At 47.8% G+C, this 20856-nt stretch overlaps 6 protein-coding genes across 7 annotated transcripts; 2 read left to right on the plus strand and 4 right to left on the minus strand.

The window, feature by feature from the left end:
- Window positions 1-425: 425 nt before the first annotated feature.
- Window positions 426-2701, minus strand: LOC133889604 (uncharacterized). Its single transcript, XM_062330062.1, has 2 exons — window positions 2648-2701; window positions 426-1981 (listed from the first exon to the last, which is right to left on the minus strand). Exons 1-2 carry the CDS (start codon window positions 2699-2701, stop codon window positions 677-679), a joined length of 1359 nt encoding a protein of 452 aa, XP_062186046.1. The 3' UTR covers window positions 426-676.
- Window positions 2702-2815: 114 nt separating this feature from the next.
- LOC133889803 (phenolic glucoside malonyltransferase 1-like) lies at window positions 2816-4572 on the minus strand. The gene is made up of 2 exons (XM_062330279.1): window positions 3649-4572; window positions 2816-3569 (listed from the first exon to the last, which is right to left on the minus strand). The coding sequence occupies exons 1-2, from the start codon at window positions 4297-4299 to the stop codon at window positions 2895-2897; spliced, it is 1326 nt and encodes a 441-aa protein (XP_062186263.1). The 5' UTR covers window positions 4300-4572; the 3' UTR covers window positions 2816-2894.
- Window positions 4573-7016: 2444 nt separating this feature from the next.
- On the minus strand, window positions 7017-8056 carry LOC133887666 (uncharacterized). 2 transcript variants are annotated; one of them, XM_062327626.1, is made up of 2 exons: window positions 7528-8056; window positions 7017-7419 (listed from the first exon to the last, which is right to left on the minus strand). In XM_062327626.1, the coding sequence occupies exons 1-2, from the start codon at window positions 7894-7896 to the stop codon at window positions 7327-7329; spliced, it is 462 nt and encodes a 153-aa protein (XP_062183610.1). In that variant the 5' UTR covers window positions 7897-8056; the 3' UTR covers window positions 7017-7326. The 2 variants fall into 2 exon arrangements, with proteins under 2 accessions (XP_062183610.1, XP_062183609.1); XM_062327625.1 differs by having other exon boundaries at window positions 7017-7434; window positions 7528-8055.
- A 2108-nt stretch (window positions 8057-10164) lies between these two features.
- LOC133889172 (protein MIZU-KUSSEI 1-like) lies at window positions 10165-11324 on the plus strand. Its single transcript, XM_062329645.1, has one exon. It carries the CDS (start codon window positions 10290-10292, stop codon window positions 11187-11189), a length of 900 nt encoding a protein of 299 aa, XP_062185629.1. The 5' UTR covers window positions 10165-10289; the 3' UTR covers window positions 11190-11324.
- A 5084-nt stretch (window positions 11325-16408) lies between these two features.
- On the plus strand, window positions 16409-17873 carry LOC133888115 (stress enhanced protein 2, chloroplastic-like). Its single transcript, XM_062328246.1, has 2 exons — window positions 16409-16983; window positions 17094-17873. Exons 1-2 carry the CDS (start codon window positions 16675-16677, stop codon window positions 17361-17363), a joined length of 579 nt encoding a protein of 192 aa, XP_062184230.1. The 5' UTR covers window positions 16409-16674; the 3' UTR covers window positions 17364-17873.
- Window positions 16812-20832, minus strand: LOC133888114 (uncharacterized). The gene is made up of 10 exons (XM_062328245.1): window positions 20573-20832; window positions 20400-20495; window positions 20151-20225; window positions 19661-19729; window positions 19389-19465; window positions 18986-19074; window positions 18777-18906; window positions 18498-18588; window positions 18330-18395; window positions 16812-18237 (listed from the first exon to the last, which is right to left on the minus strand). Exons 1-10 carry the CDS (start codon window positions 20705-20707, stop codon window positions 18118-18120), a joined length of 948 nt encoding a protein of 315 aa, XP_062184229.1. The 5' UTR covers window positions 20708-20832; the 3' UTR covers window positions 16812-18117.
- Between the last annotated feature and the right edge of the window lie 24 nt (window positions 20833-20856).

Raw genomic sequence — 20856 nt, forward strand, 5'->3', positions numbered from 1 at the left:
GAATTCCTTGTGGCATTCTGCTGCTTGTGGATTGTTTCTTATCTGGGCATGGCACGCACAGCAGGGTTGTTGGGATAATGTCCCCGCTCGTCGTGAGGCCTTTCAGCCTTTGCGGCATCACCAGCATTCGAGTCGACCTGTGCCTACGTGAGACCTGCGTATGCCAAACCTTTTTTTTCCTTTGCATATGCCAAACTTCACCTTGAAAAATTCCAAGTTAGCTCAGCAGCTGCCAGAAATGGCTTTACTCCATGCCCCAGGGGGGGAAAATAGGACCGAGTGACGACTGACAACGAGCCAAATTATCGAAGGAATTTAGCAGATATTATCACGATAGCGAAACAACGCCGGCAACATTGAGATAAAACTGGCCAGTAAAAGATGTCGCTATCTCCTCCAGAATGTGAAACAACAAATCACTGCACTGCCAGAACGAAATGCTAGTAAAATATAATACCGCTCATTTCTCTTATAATATGTTGTCAATTGCTATAAAATCAATCATATTAAAAGTACTTTGAAATATAAATCCATTGAGACAAAAAAAAAATCTGCTAAATCAGAAGGATGTGCGAGCTTCTGTTCTGCTAAATCTAAACCACCTTAAAAAAATGTCACTTCACGCTCTAATTTTCAAACAACACACATCGCACAAATGTCAGAACGAAATGACGAATCAATCACCCTGCGAGCTGCCAGTGGTGGACCAATCACCCAGCGAGCTGGCCTTGCCGTGGTCAGGAGGATAAAACTCGAGGAGTTCAAGCGCCTGATCTCTATACCTCAGTATGTACCTCTCCACGAACCTGGCCTCCGACGATCTCACTATGTTCACCAACCGCTCATTGCCAATGTCCACGCCTTTGGACCTCAAGGTCTCGATGGCGCGGCACCGCGGCACCATCCGCTTGCTGAGGCTGAGGGTTAGCAGCACGGGGTTCCTGACGATGTAGTCCGCGCCGCACCCGACCGTGGCCTTGAGGAACTCCACCTTCTGCCGCAGCAGCTCCTCGGACATAAACAAAAAGCACGGCGCGCGGCGGAACATGGCCAGGAACTCCTGCTCCGTGCACCCGGTCCCGCGCATCACGGCGGCCCTCTTGGCCCGGAACGCGGCGTCGCTGACGCTGTGCAGCGCGAAGAGCGCCCACACGTACATCCCGGAGCTGCGCGGGACCCCACACCCCTCAACGCGCCCGATCAGCGCCCGGAGCTTGTCAGGCGCCTGCATGATCAGCGACGGCTTCAGCCGCACCGTCGCGGCGAGCCGCGCCTCCGGAACGCCGTGGCCCCGGAGCGTGGCGAGGTTCTGCAGGAGCATGTCGACGCTGTACTTGAGCAGCCACGTCTTATTGAGCCATTTCATCAGTAGCTTGGTGGACCCAAGGAGGTCCAGCCAGAGGAGGAGGCGGGGGAGGAGGTTGGTGTGGACGCCCCAGGTGAGAGCGGGCGGGTAGAGCGCGAAGAGGCGCGCGGCCTCGTCGCGGGTGAGGCCCAGCGACCGCACGGCGCGGAACTTGGGTGCGATGGTGGCGTCCACGTCGCTGAGGAGCAGCGCCGGGTTGCAGGACACGACCAAGCGGACCTGCGCGCGGGTGAGGCCTCGCGAGCGGAGGAAGGCGAGCGCGGCGTCGGGCCTGTCTGGGGAGCTGAGGTGCGCGAACCGCGGGGCCGCCTTGGCGGCCTTGGCCGGCGAGAAGCCGCAGGTGGAGACGAGGTAGTCGACCATGAAGTGCGGCGGGGTGGACGAGGTGGTGGAGAAGCGGAGGAAGAGAGTGCAGCCTCGGAATTCGGATGAGACGAATGGCAGGGGCGGGGGTAGTGGAGTAACGGATGCCGCGCGGTGCAGGGCGCGGCGGGCGAGCCGCCGCAGCGCCACGATGCGCGGGGCAGGAGGGTGCGGCCAAAGATGGGGACGGTTCGGCTCAATTCGACACGGGTATATTAAGACACGTAGATACGATTCGTTTAGACTCCTTAACTAAATGGATTGTACTGTGTTAGTTCATGTATCAAAATTTTAGGTCAAGTACAGTCTATTTAAGATCGGGTCGGGTTGGCACGACAGGTCTGATGACTTTTTTTTCGCCCGTCAGTCCACGAAAAATTAGAAAAAATCAAAAAAATTACTTTTACTCAGAATCAAACAACCAACTTTTTACTTATGGATTAAACATACTACCATTACACTATATATATTATATGATATTAAATCTAAATAAGTTATATAAAATAAAAAATATTAACAATTAAACCGGTCGTATCGTACTTTAAAAAAATAGTCGTGACTCGTGTCGGTCCCTTATTCGGCCCACTTAGCAATCTTTAGGTGCGGCTGGGCATCTAGGAAAGTAGGAACCGTATTCGGCAGCCGCAAAGTTGGGCTCGAAATGTCCTATCGAAAAAGTTGTGCTCGTAATGACTCCGAAAGTATGAAGTCCAGGCAAGGCCCATCTGGCAGCCGGGCGCACATGGTCCTGGGCAATAGCAGGGAGAGGAATTTCGGTCCGGTATATTTGGTTTATCAGGTCTATGGTAAATTCTGATAAAAAAAGAGTATTTATTTATCTTTATTTAGTTTGAAATTTATTAAATTTTAATTAAATTTTATCTGTTATATGTGAGATATTTGATAAATCATATTTACCGGTAAACAAAACCCTGAACAAAAGGCGAGTTGGGCCGGGTTGAAGACCACCATATTTAGACTTCATTTGAAATTCGTAGAAAGCCTACAGAAAACGGTCAAATGCACGCATCAATTGGGAAAATTTCTCCGCGTTTCCGAAACATTGCTCAAGGGGAAGCAAACAAGTGAACAACAAATGCAGAGTTGAAGATATTACTGTTTTACTGCACGTACAGATAGAGACGATTACTAGTAAATTGTAACATCATCCAAGTAGCTTGAGGAACTCTGACTTGAAGGCGTCCATGTGCACTGGTTGGAGCATGGACACCGACACCTGCACCCCTTCGCCATCCCTGGCCCGGACCAGGGCCACTTGCCCGTCGTGGTTCATCCTGATCGGCTCCGTCCGCCTAGGCTTCCCCCACCCGAAGTCGGCGACGTCGTACGCCCTGAAGTTTGACGACCCCGACACGTTGATGAACAGATTCATGTGAACCACGCCGACTATGCTCATGATCTCCCATCCGGCAAGTGGGTTCTCCGTCATCTCGCGGACGGCGTCCTGGACCGCCGAAGCCGCGGGCGCCAGCGCGTGCTCGGCGCGGAGCTCCCGCGCGGGCAGTCTCGCGAGGCACAAGGAGAGGCACGCACCGAAGTACTCCGCGCCGGCGGGAGGGTCGAGGCGGTCGCGGATGTCGGCAAAGAAGATCAGGAACACGTCGTCGTCTGCGGGGGAAGGCCTGGTCCGGGCGAAGGACGTCCAGGCTAGCGCGATTACGGCGACGAAGCTGGACGGGGGGCGGCGCAAGGGCAAGCCTTGGGCTTCGCCGAGCCGGACGATGCGCTGCTTGAGGCGCTGGATGTGTTGTGCGTCACAGGTGAATGTTCGGCGAGTGAACCGCATGCGGTCTCGTATCGCAAACGAGGGCATGGACGCCTGTGGTAAGGTAAGAAAGAACAATCGGATGAACATATCAAAACCCAAATTCGATAGTTGGAAATTCGCAGGAACTTACCACTGGCAGATTCGGCGCGTACTTTCTCAAGACGCTCCGGGCCAGCTCCTCGCCTCCAGGAAGCCTGACAAGCGAGCGGTCGAAGACCGGCGCCGTGGGCGGAGTGTCCCCCCGACACGCCGCGGCCCACGCTTCCACGAACCTCCACAGAGACCGCCCGTCCGCGACGGCGTGGTGCACCGTCAGCCCGACAGCCATCCCGCCTCCCTCGAGACGCGTGGCCTGCACGGCCAGCACCGACGCCGGCAGCTCGCCCATGTTGACCTCAGGAACGAGCCGCTTGAACGTGTGCACGTCGTGCTCCTCGTTGCCTGCAAGGCGGCGGACGTCGGCCTCGGACTCCGCGACCACGAACCTGACGCCGTCGGAGGCGGAGCAAACGATGGCGACGTCGCCGGTGTCCGCGAGGTAGTGGAGCTTGCCAGCGACCGGGGCGTGGGTGGCCAGGGTCGCCGCGAGGGAGGATTTGAGGGACTCGATAACAGTGTCGAAGGGCGGAAGCTGGTCGCCCTCGAAGAAGAGGAGGTGCTGCAGCACCGGACGCACGACCCACTGGGCCTCCATGGCGTTGAGTTTGATGGCCTCCGGCGGCGGCCCTACCGCTGACGGCACACGGACGTAGCTGACGTCGATGATTCTCACCGGAGACATGGCCGGGGCTGAGCGCCTGAGTAACAAGTGGTCGGAATACAAATCGGAAAGAACTGAGTAGCTATCTTCTACTTAAGTCCGAGAAAGTAGTAACTGTGATGAATCAAGCCACGGTCATGTGCGTGTACAGATCAGCGAACACATGAAAGCACGATGCGGCAACAGGTGATTGTTCCGAAAATCCTTTTCCGCGCTAGCCAAGTCCTCTAACGTGGGGCCATGTAGGCCTCAGATTCCTACAAATATTTGTTTACCATGCAGAACCGATCTTCAACTTGGCTTAATGTGACAATATGTCTCATTCAAAATTATTGCTGCCATGAAGTGGAAAAAAACTTTGTTTCATATTAGGCCTACCAAAGCTCTTTAGGTCAGCGGGTGGAGAGGAGGGAGGATGGGGAACGGGAGGGGGCTGCTAGGCCACAGGGGTTGTATTATTAGTTATGCGGCTTTTAAGGGTGCAACTCAGGAAGGGGCCTCAGGTGTGATTATACGAGATGAGCATGGCTCCTTTAAGACAGCAGAAGCTATTTTTTTATACAAGCTTAAGTCAACTCCAGCAAAATCAATACCCAGTACTACATACTCCGTAAAGTACTGTAGCACTGGAAACTGAACTCCACAGATACCTCATCAAGTGCTGTACCCCAGAGCTACAGTACTCCGCAAAGTACTGTAGCACGGGAAACTGCACTCCACAGATACTCATTCAACAGAAAAACGCGCCGGTACTGTAGCAACACTGTTTACAGAGGTTGACAGACGGGCCTAGAGAGAGAAAAAGAGGAATAGAAGATAGGAAATGAGGTAACTGCTGGAGATGAAAAAAATAAAGGATGCTGTAATAGTGATAGAGAATGTTGTAATAGTGTTTTTGAGGATGAAAATTTGAGATAGCTGCTGGAAATGGCTTTACCGATGTTATTTGCGCTGAAGCAGTGGTGATCCGTGATGGACTCAGACTTGCGGTCAATATGGGTTATCGTAGGGTGATTTTGGAGTCTGATAATATTCAGCGGTGAATTTGCTACGTTTTAAAGATGGAGAGCGTTCGATAGCTGCTGGTATCTGGCATGAAGTTCAAGAGCTTTGTAAGAGATGTTTTGACGTGTCTTTCTCTTTTGTTCCCAGAGATGCAAACAGGGTAGCTCATCGTTGTGCAATCGAGGTCTTACGTAGTGTCACGCATGTGTTTGTGGACTGATACTATCCCAATTCCCAATTTTCTTAGATCAAACCTTAAGGACAGATTGTAACCCTGCTTTGCATTAATAAAGCTCCTGTCTTTGCCTAAAAAAACGTGGGGTGTCAAATTTTTTTCTAAAAACTCTGCCTCAAAACTTTTGAGCAAACTTTTTTTGTTAATTTTTTCTTAAAACTTTTTAAACTAAAATTTTCTCGTGCAATTTTGTTCTCAAAACTTTTTAAGTCAAATTTTTTCTTGTGCAAACTTTTGCAAAAAGGAAATAACGCGGGAGAAAAATGTTTCCGTAAAAGGAAAGAGCAGGAGACTGTCAGGAGATTCACGAGTTCGCGTTCAAATGCGTGCGTGCGTGCGAATTAGAATCGTCCTGATTGTACTGGACAGCAACAGCTATGCAGTAATGCAGAGCATCTCAACCCTTTCGAGCCGCTCTTTCATGTTAATACAAGACATGCAACTCCACATCTCTTGTATACATAATCTATCTGGAGGTTTATCTCTGACATTTAATATTCATCTATTTATTATTATTTTTACGTACCTTATTATTTTTTTATCCACTTATCCAACACAAATAAACAATCCGAATAAAGTAATTATTTTTACGTACCTTATTATTTTTTTATCCACTTATCCAACACAAATAAACAATCCGAATAAAGTAGGTGGTGATTTTTTTTTTTGGGTTAGTGTTACTATATAGACTAGAAGAACCCCAACGGTAGCACATACAACTGGCAGGAGAAGAATATGACAATAGTCAGTTTGAACTCAGATTAAATCTGTTCTTAAGGGCTTATTTATTTGAACTTCTGTTTTTAAATTAAATCTATCATATTTGAAAATAGGTTGTTAACTTCTATAATAAATATTTGGCTTCTCAGCACATAGCTTTAAAAAAGTTTTTCAACGAGCTTCTCAGTTTTAGTTTAATTTTCTCGTAAACAAATTTTCTTCTTCTTCAAAAACCACTTCTACATAACCTCATTTATTCTGTTTTCTACTTCTACCTTCTAATAGCAGCAAAAATATAACTAAAAACAAAAAACAAACAGAAATCTCCAGCCGACTCTACAATAGACTTCTGGTGAAATCTCCAGCCGACTCTACTGTTTATAAGTTTCTGGTGGTCTAAGATTATGGCAAGTTAAGTATGCTGAGAGGGATTAATTCACATAAAAGGCTAGCTGAATAGCTGAACCTACACATCCATTTCAGAACTCAGACATCATTTCGGTTCAAAAGAAAAAGAATCCAGACATCATCGGTTTTCAGTTCGATCTCTTCCTGGTGTGTCTGGTGATCTGAGCTTTTCCTCTTCTCTTTGCAAGCGTGCGACATCCAGGCACGCAAACTGGTCAATCAGATCTGCCTCCGTGTGGTCTAAAAAAAATCAGATCTACCTCCGTGAACAACGTTTGAACACTCGTATGCAACACTGCACTTGAGTGAAGGTCAGACAAAGTCTACATGCACCGCAGCAACAAATGACGAATGCAATTACCCAAAAACGTAAGCAAACATACTTTTCACGTCTCAGGTACAGCTTAAACAGCTAGAATAACTACAACACTTGCACAGTCTTATTTGAAGTTCACATCAGAGATGTCTACGTACGTAGACTTCAACCTCTTCGGCCATACCCACACGTATTTATATAAAAAGTTATAAGCAAGCTACGTACTAGGAAGTAGTAGACGGCCGTACCAAGTTTGGGACCAAAACACACACAAGTTGGCGGAGGCAGGCCGGCCGGCCGGCGCATACACCACCATTCATCAGCTTGTTCCTTGGCCAAGCTGGATGGAGAGACGTTGCCAGTCCTAGTGGTGATTCCCTCCATTCCCGCCGTTCCCTTCTCTGGGACGGTCCGGCGGCCGCGGCCTCCGCACTGCCCACACCCGAGTGACCACCTCCTGCATGTAGAAATACTACAGCAATTGCATATGGTAACAGGCGAGCTGGTTAATTAACTCTGGCCACACTAATTACGAAATGCTTGCACAGAGCGGCGATCCACTTACGTTAGCCTTCTCGCCGCCCTCTCCTTCTTGAGGCGAATTCGCGGGAGCTGCAGCTTCAGGTGCAACAGCAGCCGGCTTCGGATCGCTGAAAGAGCCCTGCAGGCCCAAGCAGCCGGCACAGGCCCGGAGCAAGTACTGCAGCGGGGAGCAAGGATTCGCAAAGATGCCGAAGAGTGACGAGGCTTCTTCAGAGCCCCCCTCCTCCACCTCCTTGAGCTGACCCGTCGATTCTTCAGAGTTCCTCTCCACTTTATACCCGCCGCGCCGATCCATCGATTCCTCAGAATTGTTCTCCTCCTCCTCCTCTTCGTTGTGCTGATCCGTCGATTCTTGGTACTTGTTCTCCTCCTTTTCCTTGTGCTGATCCATTGCCTCGGTCTCTGTGGCCGCTCTAGATGCCCGGAGCTTCTGGCGAGGGGAGGAGCTGTGTCTAGACAGCTAGTGATACTGTTTCTCTTTGTTCAACTTTTCTGTGCACTCCCCTTTCCTGAGGACGCTGCTGATGCGTTCAGGGTCTTAACTCCCCTCTGCGCCTAGAGTCCCCTATTTATTGCTGTGGAACTGGAACAGGTGGGGGCCAAGACAATTGCCAACAATGCCCCTCGAGGATTGGACCAGCAGGTATTTTGGTGTTTGATCAACATAAACAAAGCGTATCTGTTAGACTGCGATCAGGGGTGAAACTTGAGCTGAAATGATCGTGCTGCCACTTCACTATATATATCTAACAATATATATAAATTTATATAGTTAATATGAGAATGTTACTAATAAAAAATTTCTTTATCATGATGCTGCACCACCCAAGCTACATGTAGCTTCACCTCTGGCTGCGATATCCTTTGCTTAAGTTCAGAGTTAGGTTGCCGAATGCTACTGCTCCGGTAGAATACTCCAATGAAGGATTCTACACTTTGGGCTGCTGTGCAATCAGCTAGTGCGTCGCTATACGCCAATAGATTGCTGATATATGCACTGGAGTTATGTAGCTATACGCCAATAGATTACTGATATACGCACCAGAGTTATGTAGTCCAAGCATTATGTATTTGGTTGCATTTTATACCCTGTGCCCTTTACTCCTCGCCAACTGCACCGCATACACATGCTAATCAACTGTAGAAGGTCAGTCTTGTAAATGGGCCGCCATACGTTGCCATGGCAGTAGTGCGCCTGCTCCACGCCCACACCAAACCAGCTGCGAGGGCATTGAAATATTGAATCGAAGAACGCCTCGCCTCACCTGCTCCGGTTTAATTTCTGTCGCGCTTTACTACTTGCAGTGTATGTGTGGTTTTCAGTTGGTTGATGCCTGAGCCTGACCAGTCAACATCTCGTCAGAATTATTACTTGTTAATCCAACACTGGGATTCACTGATCCAGGCGCTTATCCTCTCGACGACAGGGTTTTGTCCGTCTTATTTGTCGAGTTTTCTGGCTGCAGAATCCGGGGAACGACAGCACAATATCGATCGATGTGAGCTAGCTACCTACTCTTATTTTCCCTGTCAGTTAGAGAACTATAATACTTGTGTTTGAAGAGAAGTTGATCAGTACTAGTACCTTCTAGTATCAATCCCACATACTAATGTTGATCGCTTCCAAATTTGATTAGCTCCTGGCAATGTCGACGTGGCGAATCTGTACAGCTGCATCCTGGCCACGGTGCGCTTGCCCATCGATCTTAGCCGGACTGCGAGTCTGCAAGACCCTACATCAGCACGGCCTCTTAAATCGTTGTCCCCTGTTTGATTTTCATCCGACTGTAGCACGAGTTAATACTACACCTACCTGGTTTCTCCTTCAGAGCGAAACATGAACGTGGTTTAGTACGGATCAGGGTACAAGATCGTAGTAACCTTCGTCCTCGCGGCAATCAACTTTCAATTCAGCCACGTCCTCGTCTGCATCCTGCAAGCTATCGTCCCATCGTTCATGGCTGGAACCAATACGGCGGTTCAATTTTTGAGCAGCATTGAAACGAGGGAAACGCGTCATCGATGGGCTGGGCCGAAATTACAGATATACAAATGGGCCTAGACTCCGGTGACCAAACCATTTCCCGTATCATGGGCGATTTTTTTATTTTTCAAATTTAGCAATTTTAGATTGCCGTTTAGAAAAAGTAGCAACTATAGGTGCATGTGGTTCTTCCAAAGGACAACCTATTAAAATATAAAAAATACAGCATTCTATTACTCTCAAAATTCAAAACACTATGTAAATAGTCATGAAAAATTTAGAAAAAAAATTATGGTGTAGAAAATGCTATCTAGCTTTCACAAAATTTTCAGCTCAAAAAATTATTTGTACAGTGAGAAAAAATAATTTTTAAATACTGAAATTCGTACGTTCTTTGCTGAAATTTTAGGGATTCTGAAATTTATGGGCTTCGACCCAAACCACAGCTCAAATTCCAAGCCCAGAATAGAGACTCGGGACGGCGAAACCAGCTCAACCAACACCGGACTCCACCACACGCGCAACTGGATCGCCGAAACGGCCTCCGAGCTGGCGCGTTTCGCGCCAGTGGCTGCTAACCACGCGAACTAATCGCAGCAACGAACCAGCCAAATGCCCAAATCATCCGCCTGGCCGAACAGCAACTCCAACCGCGACCGCATCAAAACACCACGCCGCGCCTCCTCCCATGGCAGCGGCGCGGACCACAGCTTCTCGCTCTCGATCGCCTCGACGTGCTCCGAGGGAGCGGGCTGCGGTGGCCGGTGCAGCACTGGCAGCTCAGCTCGTCTCCCTCCGGGATGGGCGACGTCGACGTGGTCGACGATGCCGAGCACAGGACGCGGCCGGCGTCGCTGTCGGCGGAGGATACCGACGATGATGTGGCCAGCAAGAAGCCCATCCTGCGGCAGGCGTCGCCGTCCCTGGCACGCGTCGCGGGCCGCGCGCTGGAGGAACCGCCGAAGCGGCAAAGGCCGGGGCGCCGGTCACGGCCCGTGCGGATGTTCCAGCGAATGTGCCGGTCGCTCCCGGTGCTGACGCCGCGTTGCGGGCGACAGCTGCAGCCCGGGGCGTGCCGCATCGCGGCGCCGCCGCGGCTCACGTCGTCGGACTCCCTCCTGTCACAGCTCATCGCGTCGTCCGCAAACCCGGGGACGTCCCGCCGCCGCGTGACCGGCACACTGTTCGGGTATCGTGACGGCCGCGTCGCGCTGTCGTTGCAGGACAACGCGCGGTGCCAGCCGACGCTCGTCGTGGAGCTCGCGCTCCCGACGCACGCGCTGCTCCGCGAGCTCGGTACCACCGCGGGCGCGCGCATCGTGCTGGAGAGCGAGAAGCGCGCGGACGTCGTCGTTGACGGCGACGGCGTTGTCAGGTGGCGCGACGACGACAACGACGACGGGTGGGTGCTGGAGGAGCCCATGTGGACCATGTTCTTCAACGGCAAGAGGGTGGGCTACGCGGTGCGGCGGGAGCCCACCGAAGACGACATCGCGGTGCTGGAGACGCTGTGGGCGGTGTCGATGGGTGGCGGCGTCCTCCCCGGCAGATCGGACGTGGACGGGGCCGACGGTGAGATGGCGTACATGCGAGGCAGCTTCGAGCACACCATCGGCTCTCGGGACTCGGAGTCGCTGTACATGGTCGGGCCGCCCGGCGGCGACTGCCCGGAGCTCGCCATCTTCTTCGTTAGGCTGTGAATGAACAAACAGTGTACACAAACGCACGCATGGCTAATATTTCTCAGTCGTCTTGTCTCCTTAAGCCTGAGCGTCAGAAATAATGTTCATTATGATCATCAACGATTAGTTAGGCGAAACAAAATAAAAATCACGAGAAGTCCTCAGGTTCATTAAGATGAGATGTCACGTCGGTCGATCACAACGGACATGTAACCTGCAGAGCTCCCCTAGGTACTCAAATGCATGACTGTGCAGGCCGCATAGTACTGCAGCAGAGGCCAGAGAGTACCCTGCTGCATGCGTGCACCCTTTGCTCGCATGTCTTATCAATACTATACTACTAAGCAGGCGGAATCGGCGCGCTCTCAGCCCCTCTCCCTCGCTGTAGCTCCTGTGCTGACAGTTAGGTCCCACCACTTCAATCTCTGGTCAGCAGAACGGTATGTTCTAGTGAGTTTTGATACTTACAAGTCTTCAAAGTATATAAAAAAAAACAGACCGCGAGCTCAGACAAACACCAGAAATAAGAAAACGTACTGGAGCTACTGTATCATACTACCATGACACCAAATATTGCACGAGAAATACTGTGCTGTACAGTAACTAATGTTCTCAGATACTTAGAAAAAAATATTCCATTCTAAAAAAATCAACAAAATATCTCGCTTATTTATTTCCTCATACACGTATGCCCAGATAAAATCTAGCATTTTCCTCCAAAAACTTTAGCCACCGACAGAAAAAAATCTCACTTATTTATTTCCTCATACATGTACGCCTAGATAAAATCCAATGTTTCCCTCTGGAAACTTTAGCTGCTGGCGGAAACTTTAATCGCCGGCAAAAAAAACCCCGTGACCTTATTTTCCAAATTAATACTTCTCTCATTTATTCTTTCATTTATTCCTTCATGCATATGAGACCAAATAAAATCCAGCATTTTCCTCCGAAAACTCCAGGCACCGGGCAAAAAAAAAAACACTGCTACCTCATTTTTCAAATTAATACTTCTTACCTGTTACTAGCCACCGACTCAGAAAATCCTTGCCACCTCCTTCTTCTATATTTCTCTCACGTTCTCGCTCCATCTCAACTCCCACGAGTCCAAAGACTCTTGCTCTTGCCAAGTAGCAAAGTTGGAGAACCGATCAGTTAGGTGTGCTTTTCGTGAGCTCTCTCTTTAGCCTCACGGTCTTCCTCCCTGGCTCTCTCTCGGCCTGCGGGCGCAACGAAGATTTTTTTTGGGCAATTTCTTCGTGTCAACATTCCGGATCTACTTCCCTCACCATTGACAATTCATACTTAAAAACGGCAATGATAAAAAAATAGATAAAAATTAGATTAAAAAATTACACTGATGTCAGTTTATTAGCTTAACACATAAATGCCCAACAACAAAAGAACGCAAAATTGATCCATGGCCCTACATTTCAATTAGTGTGTCCGTAACAAAAACAAAAAAAAACAAAAAAAGGCCAATTTTACCCTTCGAATACAGCTTACAAATCATATAGCATTTCATTAATACATTTATTCGAGACGAGCGTAGCAACACGCGCCATTCTGCCTAAGTATATACTAACGGTAGAAGAATTCTCAAGATCTCAGTGCCTCTGCTACTGTAGCAGTGGGCTCTGAGTATATATATACATGTATACATATGTGTGTATATATATATATGTATACATATATATAATTTTTTTTGGAAATTCTAGGAAATGTCGAAATAAATATTAGTTATATTAATAAATCAGTTGAAAAAAAATCTAAAATGCAAAAAAAATATCTAAAACTCAAAAAAATATGAAACAGTTTTTTTAGGTTAGTATTACTTTCACCTACATGTTAAAACTATGTACATGCATAAAAGTACTATTGTTTTCTCTATAATTAATTACATGTGTTTAACATTAATAATTTCATAAATAAATATTGAAATATACAAAATTTGTTAACCTAATTTTTTTAGTCTTCTTTTGTCGTGCTCCATACAAAAAATAAAAAACATGCGCGGCGTAGGCGCGCTAATCAGACTAGTAGATATACTAAGCGAAGCAGTTTGAGTGAATGATAGAGAGCTTAGAACCGTATTTGATTAGTTGTATATGTTTAGATAGATTGAACTGAGTTTTTATTTATTTGATTAAATTTGAGATCGTATAAGCGGATATAAGAGTTAAGATTCTGATTGGTTACTCTTATAAAGGTGATTTTGTGATACTAATAAGTGGTTCTACTTGCATAAAGAGATACAACAACCTGTATTAGTTAAGTTAGGTTGTAAACATATATTTACATCCGTCAACAACTAAACATATTTATATGTAAAATTATATTTGTCTGTACCCGGAGCCGAAATTCATCCGTGTAGCCAATCAATCATCCCTGTAAGTTGAAACGACACAGCAGCTGCACACAGACGCACAGTGCCGACGGGCACTTTTGGGCTGCGAGCACTGTCAGTCACAGGCATAGTTTATGCCGCGCAGTTCCATAAACAAGAACAGCGGCATCGATCATCGATGGACAGGCAGTTTAAGCTGTTTATCTCTTGGGTCCAAGCTGGGAAACGCAACGTACCGTGCAAGGTCAGCATGCATGGCTCCCACGGGCACAGCCGCTGAATCTGAACGGCAAAGCCGCCTTTGGTGGATGAGGCGCTCCACCGTGACGCTGGACGGCAAATCTAGCACCGTATGGTGCATGCATGGTCATTTGTAGTTTTTGGCAGATGATCATGGCCTGCAAGTTGGGAAATGGGTGGACTGCACTGCACATCGATCTCTGAGAACATGGTTGCACGTCGATCGATACTTGTCTTTGCACATTTCCACGCACGTACTGTGACTGACCTCTGATGCATGCCATCAGGTTTTCAGGGCACCCAAACTAGTGCTGCTTCTTTCGGTTGCATGGAAGAACGTACCACTATATCACTAAGGCCAGTTTCAGTCTTCACAGAACACTAATCGCTGTTGCTTAGTCTAAACGGGTTTGCGTTGGTAAAGGCGAAAATATTCTATCTGGCTCCATGTATGAGGCTTGCACGGAACTAGCGACGCGCGTGCAGGGAGATTCTTGAGTCTTTTCTGACCTTCTCGGTGTCAAGGGACAAGCCCTTAGCATGCAACACACGCGACCCCTATGCATGATCCATTGAAACCCCTCATCGGAGTCAGAGCTCAGGGGCATGTCATGCATGGCAGCCCATGCTGCTGCCATATAGCTAGACCCCTGACGAAACGACGAGCGAGCGAGCGAGCTTGCTAGCCATCAACTACCGCACACCCCTGCATAAACTATTCCGCTTTTCCCCGCTGCAATCTCAAAGCAGCAGCAGTTGAACTCCAGTGAGAAGCCCTTTGAGGGACCAGGGAGGGAGAGGTCCCCTACCGGTCTCCTCTCTTCTATCCAATCGCAGCAGAGAGACGCTTACACCCATTCATGCATTCATATGTATAGGCATCTACTACAAGAGATGTTTTGAGTGGCGATGACCTGGTATGGATTGATTGCCTGGTTCTTCAGTGATGTTCTTGATTCAGTTATGTCTGAACGTGACTTGAACTTCTTAATTCTCTGCATCTATGAGAAGGATACAGAACTGGTCGATCATGTTCAGGCGTACGGCCGCATGCATGCAGTTGCATTGGCTCGGAGCTGTGCGGCGTGCCGGTCGCCAGAGCTCGGATAGAAGAAAAAAATGGGTCATGTGGCTAGCAGCTTGTATTTATTTTCAGTCTTGTTGGTGTTGTTCAGTAGTTGTTGTGCTCGTCTCTGTCTCCTCCTTTTGTAGAGCTTTTGCTCTTCAGTGTTGAGAGAAATGTAGAACTTCTTTTGCTAGATCGAGCTCCCAGTTTCTTTTCGAGATTTTTTTTTCTTACAATATTATGTAAGTTATGTTCCAATGCTTCGGTGCTCTATCTGTCATTTGTGCAGTGTCCATTACCATTTTTACCATGCTAGTTAAATATTAATTCTCTGATAGTTGCAAAACATACCTATGAGTTTTCTCGCAAAAGAAAAAAAAACTGTGAGTTTCAAGCTGAAGCTGCTACAGAAATATATAGATAATGAAAAGTATCAAACAATAGTTGGAATGTTATACAAGATAATTTACTCCATGTAAAATATATAAGCACTTTTTGCATTATTTGTATTATGTTGGGCTTGAAGCCAAGTAGGCAGGGTTGTTTCAAGAGAAGTAGGCCTCGTGACCCCAAAAATGGCTAACACATATAAGTAGATTGGACAGAAGCTGTAGATGTGAGGAAGTTGTCAAGTTTATGTTTGTCTATTATTGCACATTTGCACCTTCTTGTGAGAACACCAGGATATTGCACCGTGATTGACAACTGAATCATCTGCATTTTTTTTTCTTTTCTCTTCTTTTTGCTGTGTCCGGGATGAGTACTACTGCTGTTTCAACCAGATAATCGTCTCAGTCTCAGGCTCAAGGGCGGACCAGAGCGAGCGAGGTCCGCTCAAATTCTTATTTTTTAGTGGATTTTAGTAGACTTAGCTTTTTTTTTTTAAGTTGCAAATACTCAATTACTGTTACGTCCCCACCCATGCTCAGACTCCGTCTCAGCAAACACATAAGGTTTGGCTGAAGACTTTATCATACTCCATCGGAAATTCGAACGATCACCCCTTCAAATAACTCACGGTACTGAATTGTTGAACTACAAAAGGCATTCAAATTAGTTATGTGAGTTGAACCGCCGTTCTTGAACAGGAACCCATTTTTTTGTGGGGATGAACAAGAACCAATTGATAGTTAGAATGTGGAGTGGGTAATCTCCTGAATGTTTGAACACTTTATCTCAATCGAACAGTGGTTTTTTATTTCCCAGCAGTTGCAAGATTGCATCTGATGAAGAAGCAATGGTTTTTACCATAGTTCCAGATGTGCAGCCATAATCCAAGCCTGAGCATCTAACACGTACGCCGGTCTCCCCGTAAATGGGACTAAAGGCAGAAGGGTCCATGGGGAAGAACCAACCGTCGGATGGGGATCGGATGGCACAGAAGGGGTCCATGATCCTGCAGCGCGGAAAGCAACGCCTGTGTCCGAGAACCTCGCCACGTTGACGCGCCCATGCCGGCGTCTCGGCGAAGCAACAGCTACGTGGGTTGCTGGAATGGAACACACGGGAACGCGACAATTTTACGGCCGGGCTCGCGCGGGCAAAGTTGACGGAAGAATCCGGCGTCTCTTCACCACCAGCCAGACTCACCCGCGACGTGTCTGTATAGAAGCGTCTCGCCGTGAAGCCTCCTCTGCGTCACGAGCAAGTGCACCGGGCGGTGAACGGCCGCGTTCGCCACTCGCTGTCCTTGCCGAGCTTTCAAAAAGGACGCCGGGAGACGAGAGGAAGCCGTCGTTTGCTTTTGCTTGCAGTCACAGGCGGGCGGATTCCAAGAACCCAGCACAGCTGAGTCGCTCGCCAAGTCCGCGCCGCGGTGCGAGCGAGCGGGCGAGCCCCACAGCTAGCACCCTATGGCGGCCGCAGCGCGCGCGATCATCTGCGAGCTGGCGCCGCAGAAGGCGGCGGGGGCGTCGGTGCCCACGCCGCCGCGGAAGCGCGACGGCGGGAAGATCATGCTGCAGCCTCGGCTGTGCACGCTCCGGTCGTACGGCGCCGGCAGCGGCGTGGTGACGCGGAGGATCCTGACTGGGGAGGAGGAGGCTGGGGCCGGTGGCGCGGACTCGGGAGGCTCCTCCCCGTTCTTCGCGTCGCTCGCCGACTACATCGAGAGCTCCCGCAAGAGCCAGGACTTCGAGACCATCTCCGGCCGCCTCGCCATGGTGAGTGCCGTCAGGCCCCTTTGCTCCTTCATTTCCGTGCCCTTGCTCAGTCGCTGCTCCCTGTACACGTTGAACTTATGATTTAATCCTCACGTTTCTGCTGCGCGCAGCTCGCATTCGCGGCGGCCGTTGCGGTGGAGGTGACGACGGGCAGCTCGCTGTTCAAGAAGCTGGACATGATGGAGATCGAGGAGGCGGCGGGTGTGTGCGTGGCCGTGGTGGCCTGCGCCGCCGCGTTCGCCTGGGCCTCCAGCGCGCGCAGCAGGATCGGCCAGATGTTCACGCTGGGTTGCAACGCCTTCGTCGACTCCCTAATCGACAATATCGTCGAGGCCCTCTTCTCCGAGGGCGAGCTGCAGGACTGGTCCGACGATGTATAAGTACGCACATATAGAGACTAGATAGACAGTATATGTATATAGAACTTAATGAAAAGGAAACACATGGAGGATTTCCCCTCTGCGTCGAAATATGTATATAGAATAAGTATAGATAGATAAAGTTAAGTGAGATCCAAACATTTTGCAAGCTTCGTCGTCGCTGCACAAAGGCAAGGATATTGTTCTGAATTCTTTCAGAGATGGGTCCTGCATCCCAGATAGCCAGATGTGGATCATACAGAGTTCCGAACAGCCGACAGCTCTTGCACGCGGTCTTGCAAGGGTGTTCTGTGATCAGGGCTCTGCTGTCCGCGTAGGAACATTTTGTGAACAAGCAGAATGTCTTTCTGCAACCAGGCAGTCCTGCAAGGTTGTGAAATGTTCAGATCTCTTTAAAGAGAGAGTGTACTGGGGAGGATCAGCCCCTTAAATTGATTGTACCTACTACAAGACCTACTGAACTTGTAACTAGAGACAGAAGCATGTAATCAGAACCATGCATTTTCCTGAGGACTGGAGTCTTAACTCTTGAGATTGTATCACATGGAGTGGAGACAAATCATACTGCATTTGTTTGGAGGCTTCTATTTACAGTTTATCTACCATTTCATGGACTGTCAACATGTTCGACAACACCGTCTAAGACTCATTTGGAAAGAAAACACCTTTTCTTGTTAGCTCTTGAATTTTACATCTTAGTTTTCTTCAACAATATCCGATTCAATCATGTTAGGCCATTTAGGTTACATTTCAATCAAGAGGCGTTCTCTATCGCTTCAATGCACCCCAACACGCTGGCCTTCTGGGACATTGCAGACATGAGAGCTTCATGGGCCGCTTTGTTGTTCTTCAGAAGTGATGCAGCAAACAGGACCTGCAATGCCAAAAGAACGGCATCAATGGACACGTAAGTTGTGACATGGTTCTGCTTCTGCTAGTTCAAAAAGAGATGAATGGGTAACTCACTGCCCATCTGGTAAGGTTTTGTTGCTGATCTTTGCTTAGTTGCGGCTTAGTTCTGTTTATGAACCTCTAGAAGCAAACAAATAGGAAATTCTTCAGATGTTCTGAAGATATTGCAAAGAAACTGTGAAAATATAGAACTGAAAAAGATCTAAGAAATTCGTAAAGCACCTGAAGGGTGAAAAGGTCTGCTGATTGACCTACGGCTTTGTCATATTCTAGACCTTCAGCAGCCAGTCCGGCCATTGAAACTACAGCTAACCTGATAAAATTTTGTTGGTGTCAGTAGCTTATCGTACTTTTTTTTATTCTGGTGATATTTTTGTAGGTGTCCAGTGCAATGACCAAGTTTACACTGTAGTGTCATGTTTAATGCAATAACTAATAAACAGAAGTACACAAAATATGAACATAGATCATAGGTATGGACAGATCTAAAAAAAGAGTTACCTGTCTAGTTCCTTTTGATCAAGCTGCCCACTGTATATTAGCTTTTGTAACTGCTCATCTACCAAATTAACATGCTCCTTTCCAATGTCCAAAGAATATCCCAAGATAGGGAGGCCAATCAAATAGGCAACTAATTTTACAGGAAAGCTTCACATTCAGTAAATTCCTAGCTGCAGATATACACTAGTTGCGGAAAGAGAATCACATACCCAAAAAATGAGCAGCTTCATGCCTAGCAATTCTCTCCTGATAGTCAGGAAACACTGTGGAAAACGCTCCAATCGCTGCTTGCAGAAGACTGCAATGGTGGAATGCATCATTAACATGCAATGTTTTTTCGCTGAGCTTGGAAACTACTCTGATAAAGCCTTTTATCATGTTATAAGTATCTAGAATGATCAACGCATGGAATTAAATGAACATTCTGCATGTTCTTGAATATTTTGTGCTTTAGATAGTCTTCCCTTTTCATGTCTAAGCAAACTTTACTCCAAACAAGAGATGCTGTCTTTTTGGTGCCGGATATATCCATGTAAGGTCTTAGAAAAGATAATGCATTTGAACTGTATGATCCCTGCTCTTCCGAACTTGCAGAGACGAAGAAACACATACCCTGGAGCAACGCTTCCGACAGCCAATACTATCAATGAAATGCTTCCAATCAAGTAGGGAACAAAGAAGCCCCAATCCTGAGACAGACAATTTTAGAAAATTTAAACTTTTAGATTTTTTTATTTACACAGAAAGATCACAAATATTAGATCTTTAATTCCTTATTAAGCTAAATAGAACACAATCGTATTTGCAGGTACCCAATGATTCAGGTCTTCAGTGGTCATCTTATCTGAAAGTACATAAAGGAGGTGTCATGGAAATAGTAATACCCCAGGAAGCTGGCCTGCAAGGACGGCTAAGAATCCAGTGGTACCGACAACCGTAAACAAAAATGCTGCCTACATGATCAAATAAAAGGAAACACCTGATTAAATTCTGAACAGCGCGATATGAGCTCTGAAGATGCCGTTGTGCATGTGAAGTTGTGAACTACTCCCTCCGGTCATAAATACATGTGATTTTGGAAAAAAATTCGATCAAACTTTTAAAACTTTAACTAACAATAGTTTTCAAAATATTTAGTTTGAAAACCTTAAAATCATAGGTGTAGATTTATCTTAAAAAATAATTTCATAATATCACAAATTCAACAAATTTTATAAATATATTCTAATAAAAAATAGTGGTCAAATATATGCATTGCCAAAACGATATGTATTTATGACTAGAGGGAGTACTAAATCCACAATTTTCACTAAACCTTCTGCACCTTCAGCTAACAAGAGAGCACCATTTCAATTCTGCAAGAACAGGCCTTACATCATTTCTAACACTTGGAATCGCAAGGGTCTCAGCATTCTTGATTCCCAGGGTAGTGAGCTCTCGCAGAGATGTCTGTTTACAGTTCAGAATGCAGATCTATCAGTTAAAAATTAAAGGTTCAGAGCCAGACAGCCAGTTCAAGCACCCATGCAACCACACTGATCAAACATGCTCGATGATAGCAACAGAAGTGCACGAGTAAATGAACTTGAAAGTGTCTGATGCTTGAGAAGACACTGCACTGACCGTGCGGCGCGACACGTACGGCTGCGAGCTCCACCTCTTGGCCCATCCCAGCTCTCTCAGCTGGTCCAGCGCCTGCTTGACATCATCGCTGCTCTTCTGCAACACTATCCAACTCAACGCGTCACCTCATCAAAATGCTACGAACTCAGAAAGCCGATTTAACTGCCGCTCACCTTGTCGATGGCGGACTGGAGCGCTTTGAGGCCCACTCCGGAAGCCGCCGAGGAGGACGCTGCCGCGGCACGCCAACAGCGTCGCGGCGCTGCGGAGCTCGCGGTGGGCGCGGCAAGCACGGCCACGATCGCCATGGCTTCTTCCCCGCGCGGCTCTGCTGTGGCTGACCGCCGCCACGTGAAGGGGATAACACAGTTTTCGGAATGCAGAGCCAGGTACGAGACACGTTTCACTGTGATCTTCTGTGGCCTAACTCTGAGCTAATGTGCGATGTTGTACGTGT

The sequence above is a fragment of the Phragmites australis genome, chromosome 13, assembly GCF_958298935.1.
Source record: "Phragmites australis chromosome 13, lpPhrAust1.1, whole genome shotgun sequence".
In the NCBI taxonomy this organism is placed as follows: domain Eukaryota; kingdom Viridiplantae; phylum Streptophyta; class Magnoliopsida; order Poales; family Poaceae; genus Phragmites; species Phragmites australis.

Bases quoted from the DNA above. Each gene is read 5' to 3' on its own strand.
- LOC133889604 (XM_062330062.1), bottom strand. From the start codon at position 2,701: ATGGTGGTCTTCAACCCGGCCCAACTCGCCTTTTGTTCAGGGTTTTGT. The intron at 1,982-2,647 runs GTAAATATGATT...CAATCCATTTAG, and splicing joins GTTCAGGGTTTTGTTTACCG to TTAAGGAGTCTAAACGAATC.
- LOC133889803 (XM_062330279.1), bottom strand. From the start codon at position 4,299: ATGTCTCCGGTGAGAATCATCGACGTCAGCTACGTCCGTGTGCCGTCA. The intron at 3,570-3,648 runs GTAAGTTCCTGC...ACCTTACCACAG, and splicing joins ACGCGCCGAATCTGCCAGTG to GCGTCCATGCCCTCGTTTGC.
- LOC133887666 (XM_062327625.1), bottom strand. From the start codon at position 7,896: ATGGATCAGCACAAGGAAAAGGAGGAGAACAAGTACCAAGAATCGACG. The intron at 7,435-7,527 runs GTAAGTGGATCG...CAATTGCTGTAG, and splicing joins AGGGCGGCGAGAAGGCTAAC to TATTTCTACATGCAGGAGGT.
- LOC133889172 (XM_062329645.1), top strand. From the start codon at position 10,290: ATGGGCGACGTCGACGTGGTCGACGATGCCGAGCACAGGACGCGGCCG.
- LOC133888115 (XM_062328246.1), top strand. From the start codon at position 16,675: ATGGCGGCCGCAGCGCGCGCGATCATCTGCGAGCTGGCGCCGCAGAAG. The intron at 16,984-17,093 runs GTGAGTGCCGTC...TGCTGCGCGCAG, and splicing joins TCTCCGGCCGCCTCGCCATG to CTCGCATTCGCGGCGGCCGT.
- LOC133888114 (XM_062328245.1), bottom strand. From the start codon at position 20,707: ATGGCGATCGTGGCCGTGCTTGCCGCGCCCACCGCGAGCTCCGCAGCG. The intron at 18,396-18,497 runs GTGCTTTACGAA...GTTTGCTTCTAG, and splicing joins CAGACCTTTTCACCCTTCAG to AGGTTCATAAACAGAACTAA. The intron at 18,238-18,329 runs GTGAGTTACCCA...TTGGCATTGCAG, and splicing joins AAAACCTTACCAGATGGGCA to GTCCTGTTTGCTGCATCACT.